The 10,925-nt window shown below is 46.1% G+C and overlaps 1 protein-coding gene across 2 annotated transcripts in view; it reads right to left on the bottom strand.

Annotated features, from left to right (window-relative positions):
- The window catches only part of LOC107397119 (cadherin-7), a 42,430-nt gene extending 31,756 nt beyond the window's left edge, over positions 1 to 10,674 (bottom strand). The window contains exons 1-5 of one of the 2 annotated variants that reach the window (XM_054737786.2): positions 9,311 to 10,674; positions 5,814 to 6,108; positions 5,136 to 5,255; positions 315 to 482; positions 45 to 232 (exon numbers count right to left, since the gene is read on the bottom strand). In XM_054737786.2, the coding sequence (XP_054593761.2) occupies positions 45 to 232; positions 315 to 482; positions 5,136 to 5,255; positions 5,814 to 6,108; positions 9,311 to 9,649 (1,110 nt within the window). In that variant the 5' untranslated portion in view covers positions 9,650 to 10,674. Of the gene's footprint in view, positions 1 to 44; positions 233 to 314; positions 483 to 5,135; positions 5,256 to 5,813; positions 6,683 to 9,310 lie in introns of those variants that run through there. The other variant, XM_070541500.1, reaches the window with a different exon arrangement.
- Positions 10,675 to 10,925: the final 251 nt, after the last annotated feature.

The following is a 10,925-nucleotide window of genomic DNA, read 5'->3' as shown; positions in this document are numbered from 1 at the left end:
TAAACACCAGAACATTCCAAGCAGCCGCCCAGATAAACCAGTACCTTCTGCAGTGTGACCAATCCTTCCTGAGAGCTCAGATCAGTAAATATCCTGAAGGTTCCAAGTTCATCTGAATCCAGAATCCTGAAGTCCACCTCGGCATTTGGACCCAGGTCCTGATCCAGGGCTCTGATCCTTGCTACCACAGAAGAAGCCATAACTGACTCTGGAACAGTGAACTGGTAACTCTCTGTGGGACGTAGTCAGATATCTGGTCTGGATGATGTCACAGATCATATCCATGATGTCAATAATACCAAAGTCAAACTCACTGCGCAGGAAGCGAGGCGGGTTGTCGTTGACATCTGTGAGCTTCACAAAGACGGTCGTGGTTCCTGACAAAGCTCCAGCCTGACCCATCATGTCTTTGGCCTGAACGACCAGCAGGTAACGGTCTTTAACCTCTCGGTCCAGGCCGGGCAGAGCAGTACGCACCACACCTGCAGCACAGGTGAGAAGTCCAGGACATCAAAGCTTATCGTCGGGATCAGAAATCATTCAGGAACCTTAGAGACGGGCCTCGCTCATAAAGCTGCTCACGCAACTACAGCTTTGTGATCCATGCAGGAAAACCAGGGGAACAGCCAGGGGTGGAGTTAGTATTGAGAATATTCGGGGCTTAGCCCAGATGACAGACACATATTTATCTTTCTTTTAAGATGTATAAATGTCAACTTTCAAATTCTGAGCTGAAGGCAGATAAATGGTTACGTTGGTTTTTCCTCTCGGTAGATTAAGATGAATCTGAGCCACACTCATGTGTTCACTCCTACCCTCCCATCATGTAGTCACCACCTCATGTAGTCACCACTAACACCTCATGAAGTCACCACCTCATTTAGTCACCACCTCATGTAGTCACCACTAACACCTCATTTAGTCACCACCTCATGTAGTCACCACTAACACCTCATTTAGTCACCACCTCATGTAGTCACCACTAACACCTCATTTAGTCACCACCTCATGTAGTCACCACTAACACCTCATTTAGTCACCACCTCATGTAGTCACCACTAACACCTCATTTAGTCACCACCTCATGTAGTCACCACTAACACCTCATGTAGTCACCACTAACACCTCATGTAGTCACCACCTCATGTAGTCACCACTAACACCTCATGTAGTCACCACTAACACCTCATTTAGTCACCACCTCATGTAGTCACCACTAACACCTCATGTAGTCACCACTAACACCTCATGTAGTCACCACCTCATGTAGTCACCACTAACACCTCATTTAGTCACCACCTCATGTAGTCACCACTAACACCTCATGAAGTCACCACCTCATTTAGTCACCACCTCATGTAGTCACCACTAACACCTCATTTAGTCACCACCTCATTTAGTCACCACCTCATGTAGTCACCACTAACACCTCATTTAGTCACCACCTCATGTAGTCACCACTAACACCTCATTTAGTCACCACCTCATGTAGTCACCACTAACACCTCATTTAGTCACCACCTCATGTAGTCACCACTAACACCTCATGTAGTCACCACTAACACCTCATGTAGTCACCACCTCATGTAGTCACCACTAACACCTCATGAAGTCACCACCTCATTTAGTCACCACCTCATGTAGTCACCACTAACACCTCATTTAGTCACCACCTCATGTAGTCACCACTAACACCTCATTTAGTCACCACCTCATGTAGTCACCACTAACACCTCATTTAGTCACCACCTCATGTAGTCACCACTAACACCTCATGTAGTCACCACTAACACCTCATGTAGTCACCACCTCATGTAGTCACCACTAACACCTCATGTAGTCACCACTAACACCTCATTTAGTCACCACCTCATGTAGTCACCACTAACACCTCATGAAGTCACCACCTCATTTAGTCACCACCTCATGTAGTCACCACTAACACCTCATTTAGTCACCACCTCATGTAGTCACCACTAACACCTCATTTAGTCACCACCTCATGTAGTCACCACTAACACCTCATGTAGTCACCACTAACACCTCATGTAGTCACCACCTCATGTAGTTACCACTAACACCTCATGTAGTCACCACTAACACCTCATTTAGTCACCACCTCATGTAGTCACCACTAACACCTCATGTAGTCACCACTAACACCTCATGTAGTCACCACCTCATGTAGTCACCACTAACACCTCATTTAGTCACCACCTCATGTAGTCACCACTAACACCTCATGTAGTCACCACTAACACCTCATGTAGTCACCACCTCATGTAGTCACCACTAACACCTCATTTAGTCACCACCTCATGTAGTCACCACTAACACCTCATTTAGTCACCACCTCATGTAGTCACCACTAACACCTCATGTAGTCACCACTAACACCTCATGTAGTCACCACTAACACCTCATGTAGTCACCACTAACACCTCATTTAGTCACCACCTCATGTAGTCACCACTAACACCTCATGTAGTCACCACTAACACCTCATGTAGTCACCACCTCATGTAGTCACCACTAACACCTCATTTAGTCACCACCTCATGTAGTCACCACTAACACCTCATGTAGTCACCACTAACACCTCATGTAGTCACCACTAACACCTCATGTAGTCACCACTAACACCTCATGTAGTCACCACCTCATGTAGTCACCACTAACACCTCATTTAGTCACCACCTCATGTAGTCACCACTAACACCTCATGTAGTCACAGTGGCTACCTGGAGCCCACTGGCTGATTGTAGACACACGTGATGCTGACTGTGGACACATCTTGAACTAACACTTTCTATGGGTACCATCATTTTTCCAGGCCTATTCTATGAGTTTGTTTTTTTAAATAACTTGAAGCATGGTTAAAAACTAGGGATGCAACGATACCACTTTTTTCCAAACTGATACAATACCGATGCTTGGATCTGAGTACTCGCCGATACCGATAGTTCTACCACACAAAGAAATGCAATGCTTTGGAGTACAGATTTTATTTTCTTCTCTGCTTTCAACAGGAAAAGACTGTGAGGTAGATAAAAAGTAAAATATATGAATGGAAATCATCACAAAACTAAAATATTAGGTGAACAGAAATGACAAGTTACTGTGAAGCCATTTTCAAGCAACTGCATTGGTATTGGTTCCTGGTAACGGTTAACTTTTACCAATACTTGCCTTGATACTGGTATCGGTATCGGTGCATCCCTATTAAAAACCAACAGCTGACTTTCGTTGGTTAAATTTCATAGAATTTTCATTTCTTATTACTTTTGTCAGTTTCAAGTTATTTCTGTGACCATTGTGACGACGTCTGTATGTCATGCACAAGTGCCTGGATTTCAGTCTCAGTTGCCATAGTTACCTATGAAATTCCACCAATTAGCTGGCTTAACAAATCCTTTTTTTCTTCTTTTCTTACACAATTTAGTAAAAACTTGTTTTTACCTGACAAGTTTCAGCTAGTACCTCTACCATCATCATCATCTCCGGTGATGGTGGCGCCACTTCCTTTTAAACGCGGTCACAGAGGATGCTGCGTATGTTGAGTTGCTGTTGTATTTTTTCTGTTATGACTTTGATAAATGGGTTAGGGTTACCGGTTTTGGGTCTTTCTTTTCTATTGTTGCTAGTTCTCCTTTTCTTATCGCCCATGCCGGGTTTCTGCAGGTTTTTATTGCGCTAGCGGAAACATGTCAGGTAAAAAACTAAAACTGTGTAGTAAAAGAACAAAAAATGGATAACAAAGATAAACACAGAATTAACATACAAAAGAGTATTTATAACATAGTTGTAGTGTTGGGAATGTTCAAAGTTATTTTTCCACTGTAATCTCAGAGGTCACTAGACCACAGACTGCTTCATCGGTGCACCAAGGGTTAACTGTGTGCTTTCCACCGCAAGACACGGGCTCTATGACTCTCTTTTCTGCCACTATTTACAAAAAGCTGCAACTCCAAGGTCCACGCAGAAGACGAGACCCTTACTCCATTTAATAAAATGATAGTTTGGTCTCATGAAATAATTTCTTTCAGTCTAGAGGTTTAAGATCATGTTCTGTGTTAAAAAATTAACGTGTAACAGATTTACTCCACATTAAGTGGAACCAGGCTCTTCTGAGTGTCTGAGGGCCATGGTGAACACCTAGACATGTTTATCACATCTGGTTGGTCAAAGATTAAAAAACAACCATTTAATTAAAAGTGAATCACTTCCTACGTTCCCCAGTTCAGCCAGAGCTCCGAGTTCATCCAAAACTCACAGCTCATGCTAAATGACCATCCTATGGGGATTAAACCAGATTATTTAGTGGAATAAATTTAGCAGCATATGAACCATCCTTTTTTAGATCAGTCTATTGACTCAATCCATCATCCACTCATCAGACATGAAAGTGTCCACCAGAGCCACCTGGGAAGTATCTTCTGACCAGCTGTGTTTGCTGAGGGTGTCTACGATCTTCAGTGGTGTCAGAGTGGTTGATATTAGTCTGTTAACTTGTTAAATTACATCAAACATCCAGATTTATTTTATAAAACAGACATCACCCTTTCTGAGTCACTTAGAAAACACACCAGGTCATGTTTCATCAGAGTTCACTCATCGTCTCATTTAACATCAACTGTGTCACCATTTATACTCATCATCGTTAATATAGTAATAAATACATTTTTATAAACTATATTTTTGTCTCTGTGTTAAATAATTATAAAGTGTTGTTTCCCTGGATTAACCAGAGAACCTAGTTTCATCATCGAATATTAAAGGTTCAATAATACTGATAATCCATGTTTTTATGGAGTATTACATTTTATTGAATAACTTCATATTCTATTGATACTTTATTAAAAGTACCCACCTACAGATCAATACATAGATATTATTGTCTGTTTATGACAGAAAGTGGGTGTGTAGGAGGGATGTGATCCAGAAACACCTGAGCTCGTGGAGGACAGGTGTAGTTAATAAAGCAGGAAGTGATTTTATAGGTGGGATTGTTGGTTTGTGCTGAACTTAAGAAGAGCTTCAGTCCATGTTTTATAAATGAGGCCCCTGATCTGTACTGGTTTCTATACTGGTCTAAACAGACGGTGGTTCTGGAGCTAGCTCAGGTCTTGTCTCACCTGTCCTTGGCTCAATAGAGAAGTATGGCTGACCCTGCAGGAGGCTGTAAACCATTCTGGCAGAGTTCCCATAAGTGGGATCATCAGCATCTGTTGCCTCCACTGTAACGACTGAGGTACCTGGAGACAAACACAGGACAAACACCTGTCGTTAGCTGAAGAGGACAGGGGAAATGAAATGGTCCAACAGAGCTGACAGGGACTGACACCTGAGGGAAACCTCGATCATTTAGACATAAAACACATGGATTTCATTTATTCATACAAATCAGTGTGGCCAAAGAGGGTTGTGACTTACTAACTTCATGTTGGTGATCCTCAGCCCAACTAAGCTCAACCTTTATTTATAAAGCACCTGACAGGTACGACATGTGTCACCAAGGTGCTGTACGGCAATAAGAATTAATTCTGGATCTGGAGGGCCGGTATCCAGCACGTTTTAGCTTTTACCTGCTTTTATGCACTTGATTTCAATCAGCAGGTGACTAACCCTAACCAAGAAATGGATCCGTCAGTGAAAGCTCAAATGGAGGTTGAGTGGATGAGACTTAGGACTGCTTCTGGACTCTGGGTTTGGATCATGTTAGGTGTAGGTGTGGTCCTGTGGGTCAGAGGCTCAACTCTTTATTTTATTTTTGTTCTCAGCTACACTAACAGCAGCAACTCATCCAGACCCACCTACAGGAGACCTCTCAGCTACGTGGGCAGTGTACGGGCCATTCAGGAATCTGGGTGCGTTGTCGTTGATGTCCTGGACTTTGATGATGAACTGGGACTCCGGTTCCACAGGCAGGTTGGTGTTCCAGTCTCGAGCTTGAGCTTTCAGAGTGTAGAAGGTCTGCTGCTCGCGGTCTAGCCGCCTGATGGCATGGATGTCCCCCGTCTGCTCATTGATGCTGAAGATGGATGTCGCTCCTTCACCACTCAGGTAATACTTGACTTGACCGTCACCTTTATCCATGTCTGAGTGGAGCTGCAGGACCAGAACAGAAATCAGTCACTCTGATTGCTTATTTAACATCTCAGATTATCTAGACTCTCGTAAAGGTCACAGATCTGTCGACAAGGTGCGTTAATCCAAGAGATTTGCTGAGTACAGAGGAACCAAAGGCACAACACAAATAAAAATAAACGGTGGAAAAATAGTAAATGGCCTGAATTTGTGCTCCATATGTGCTCTTGGCATCAGGATACCTTAGGCCGCAGCTCGATGATCGACTGTTGTTGTTTTGTCTGACCTGCGGCCGCATGTCTTGGTCACTCGGGTGAAGAGAGGGGAGGAGCTGTCAACTGGCCACTACCCGGTGGTGAGTTGGCTCAGATGGCGGGGGAGGATGCCGGTCAGACCAGGCAGGCCCAAACGTATCGCAAGGGTCTGCTGGAAACGTCTGGCAGAGTCTCCTGTCAGAAGGAGCTTCAATTCCCACCTATGACAGAACTTCCAAAATGTTCCGGGGGAGGCGGGGGACATTGAGTCTGAATGGACCCTGTTCCGTGCCTCCATTGTTGAGGCGGCCGACCGGAGCTGTGGTCGCATGATCGCCGGTGCCTGGCGTGGTGGCAACCCCCGAACCCGCTGGTGGACACCGGTGGTTAGGGATGCTGTCAAGCTGAAGAAAGCGTCCTATCAGGTCTTTTTTGCCTGTGGGACTCCAGAGGCAGCTGACGGGTACCGGCAGTCCAAGCGGAACGCGGCTCGGATGGTCACTAAGGCAAACACCCGGGCATGGGAGGAGTTCGGTGATACCATGGAGCAAGAATTCTGTACGGCTTTGAGGAGATTCTGGTCCACCATCCGGTGCCTCAGGGGGGAAAGCAGTGTGCTACCAACACTATAGTGGGAACGGTATGCTGCTGACCTCTACTCAGGACATTGTGGATCGGTGGACAGAATACTTCGAAGACCTCCTCAATCCCACCGACAAGCCTTCCAGTGAGGAAGCAGAGCCTGGGGACTTTGGGTTGGCCTCTCAAATCTCTGGTGCTGAGGTCACTGAGGTGGTGAAAAAGCTCCTCTGTGGCAAGGCTCCAGGGGTGGATGAGATCTGCCCGGAGTTCCTTAAGGCTCTGGATGTTGTGGGGCCGTGTTGGCTGACGTGGCTCTGCAATATCGCGTGGACATCGGGGGCAGTCCCACTGGACTGGCAGACTGGGGGGGTGGTCCCCTTGCTTAAAAAGGGGGGCCGCAGGGTGTGTTCCAACTACAGGGGGATCACACTCCTGAGCCTTCCTGGTAAGGTCTATTCAGGAGTTCTGGAGAGGAGGGTCCGTCGGATTGTTGAACCTCAGATTCAGGAGGAGCAATGTGGTTTTCGTCCTGGCCGTGGAACACTGGACAAGCTCTATACCCTTAGGGGGATCCTGAAGGGTGAGTGGGAATTTGCCCAACCAGTCTACGTGTGTTTTGTGGATTTGGAGAAGGCGTTTGACCGCGTCCCTCAGTGGGCCCTGTGGGGGGTACTCCGGGAGTATGGGGTACCAGGCCCTCTGATTCGAGCAGTTAGGTTCCTGTATGACCGGTGTCAGAGCTTGGTCCGCATTGCCGGCAGTAAGTCGGGCTCATTCCCAGTGAGAGTTGGACTCCGCCAAGGCTGCCCTTTGTCACCGATTCTGTTCATAACCTTTATGGACAGGATTTCTAGGCGCAGCCAAGGTGTGGAGGGCATCCGTTTTGGTGGCCTGAGGATCAAGTCTCTGCTTTTTGCAGATGATGTGGTCCTGTTGGCTTCATCAGAACGTGATCTTCAGCTTTCGCTGGAGCAATTCGCAGCAGAGTGTGAAGCAGCTGGGATGAGAATCAGCTCCTCTAAATCTGAGACCATGGTCTTGATTCGGAAAAGGGTAGAGTGCCTTCTCCAGGTCAGGGATGAGGTCCTGCCCCCAAGTAGAGGAGTTTAAGTATCTCTGGGTCTTGTTCATGAGTGAGGGAAAACTGGAGCGTGAGATCGATAGGCGGATTGATGCTGCATCTGCAGAGATGCGAGCGTTGTACCGGTCTGTCGTGGTGACCATGGTTCTTGAGCGGAAAAGGGTGGCTTGCCAACTCCGGGTCGGGAGAGAGGTCCTACCTCAAGTGGAAGAGTTTAAGTATCTCGGGGTCTTGTTCACGAGTGAGGGTAGGAAGGATTGGGAGATCGACAGGCGGATTGGTTCAGCGTCTGCAGTGATGCAGACGCTGAGCCGATCTGTCGTGGTGAAGAGGGAGCTGAGTCAGAAAGCCAGGCTCTCGATTTACCAGTCGATCTACGTTCGTACCCTCACCTATGGTCATGAACTTTGGATAGTGACCGAAAGAACGAGATCGTGGATAAAAGCGGCCGAAATGAGTTTTCCCCAAAGAGTGGCTGGGCTCTCCCTTAGAGATAGGGTGAAAAGCTTGGTCATTCGGGAGGGGCTCGGAGTAGACCCGCTGCTCCTCCACATCGAGATGAGCCAGTTGAGGTGGCTCGGTCATCTGGTCAGGATGCCTCCCTGGTGAGGTTTTCTGGGCACTTCCAACCGGGAGGAGACCTAAAGGTAGACCCAGGACATGGTGGAGGGACTATGTCTCTCACCTGGCCAGGGAACGCCTTGGGATTCCCCCAGAGGAGCTGGCCCAAGTGGCTGGGGAGAGGGAAGGCTGGGCCTCTCGCCTTAGGCTACTGCCCCCGTGACCCGACTCCGAATAAGCAGATGATAATGGATGACAATGGATGAATGGATGGATGGATGGATGGATGGATGGCCTGAATTTTATATAGCACCATCTAGAGTTCTACAACCCCCCAAGGCACTTTACAACACATTGAGTAATTTACCCACACACACACACTGGTGGTGATGAGCTACATGGAGGCCACGCTGAGGCAAGGCTGCCATGCACCAGCCTCTAACCCTAACCCCACTCGTGCATGCAGCAGCCAGCATTCTGGATTGGACAGCAAGTGTCCAAGAATGTCCTCCCCCTCCTGGTACACGTCATGCTCACGCGCAGATGTGGATGTGTTTGGGAAACAGGAGTTTAGACATACTCTTCACCTCTTGGAGCAACTTTAAACAGGGTTTAGTGTCCACACCGGGGTCTGTTAAAGGGCTGAGACAAATTAGATTGTACTTGTCACACCGTCCCACTGAGACAGACTCTTTTACTTGTTCGACATGGATTTCAAGGTCATCATAAGTTTATTTTTTGTTACCTTTCCAACATACAGAGGTTCATCTCCTGTGAACTCCTCCAGAACAAAGAACTGGTTCCATACCCAGCTCCTCCCCTTTCTCCTCAGGTGAACCTCAACTCCTCCCTTTCGTCCTGATTCTTCACTTGACCCTTGGCGGAGGATCACCGAGTTTATCAATGTTGCCCCACAGTTTGGTTCCTCCCATAAAAAAAAGACAAAGACACTGAGCATGCCCAGGACACAGAGATACTTCATGTCCAGGACAGAAATCAATTTCTCTCTGGGATTAATAAAGTATTTTTGAATTTGAATTTGAAGATGTGTCAAAAAAAAATCAACAAATAACCATCTCACCATCCAGCAAAAACGTCTGAGTCCAACTGAATGGTCTCCAACCTCCCCAGAAAAAAGATTAACCCCATGGTTATGTCCAAAAGGGAAATGTCCGTGATGTCCATTCAGGTCAAACAGAAGTAAAATAACTGCCTCAGAATTCAGACAACATCTGAACCAGTGAAGACCAGATCCACCTGGTCCAGGTTCTTCTGAAGGTTGATGGCATCTAAAAGAATTAACCTCAATAATCCGAGGGGAACGTTGGTTCCTTGTGTCCAGCAGGATCCTGATGTTGGTGTGTCGGTGTGAAGCCAGCTGTTAGGTGTTGTCCCATTTTCAGGATGTTCACAGCTGGAATGATGTTAATCTGGTGATAAAGCAGGAACTAATCCTGTTAATCTGCTCCAGTAATCAGGAGGGATGTGTGACTCACACATATTCTCGTTATGCGTTTGTTGTGAGGACCGTCATTCACTTACATTCATTTTGGTGACTGGATTGTGCCTAACTCTGACCAGTTTGCTCCTAACCTTAAATAAAACTTCATTCCCACCACACCTCTAAAACTAACCAGTAGAGCTCTGGAACATCGTACCAAAGTGAGGACCATCAACTTATAAAAATATGGACATAGCCTGCCCATTGCCCTGCGGGTGGAAAGTCGAAGCCAAAATGGGAGGTTCCCACCTGCTGATGTCGTTAGGTCCATTATACAAAATATTGCTAAGCCCTCCTGTTGTTCTGGCTGCATTTTTTTCCAATTACTTTTTTTTTATTATCAAAATTGTGCAGATATTAATTCAATTCAATTCAATTCAAGTTTATTTATATAGCGCCAAATCACGACAAGAGTCGTCTCAAGGCACTTCACATAATAAACATTCCAATTCACAGTTCAGTAAGCCAATCAGAAATAATGTGTCCTATATAAGGAACCCAGCAAATTGCATCAAGTCACTGACTAGTGTCAGTGACTATACAGCAATCCTCATACTAAGCAAGCATGCAGCAACAGTGGAGAGGAAAACTCCCTTTTAACAGGAAGAAACCTCCAGAGAATCCTGGCTCAGTATAAGAAGCCATCCTCCACGACTCACTGGGGATCGAGAAGACAGAGCAGACACACACACACACACACACACACACACACACACACACACACACACACACACACACACACACACACACACACACACACACACACACACACAAGTAATGTGTCTATAGTTATATTGTGATGTCTTAGTAAATATTGTATTTGGTGAAAGATAAACTTTATTGTATTTATCCTAGTGGA

The sequence above is a fragment of the Nothobranchius furzeri genome, chromosome 11 (assembly GCF_043380555.1).
Source record: "Nothobranchius furzeri strain GRZ-AD chromosome 11, NfurGRZ-RIMD1, whole genome shotgun sequence".
Lineage (NCBI taxonomy): Eukaryota > Metazoa > Chordata > Actinopteri > Cyprinodontiformes > Nothobranchiidae > Nothobranchius > Nothobranchius furzeri.
Note: the sequence above shows the minus strand (reverse complement) of the source record. Positions and strands in the feature narration are given on the sequence as shown.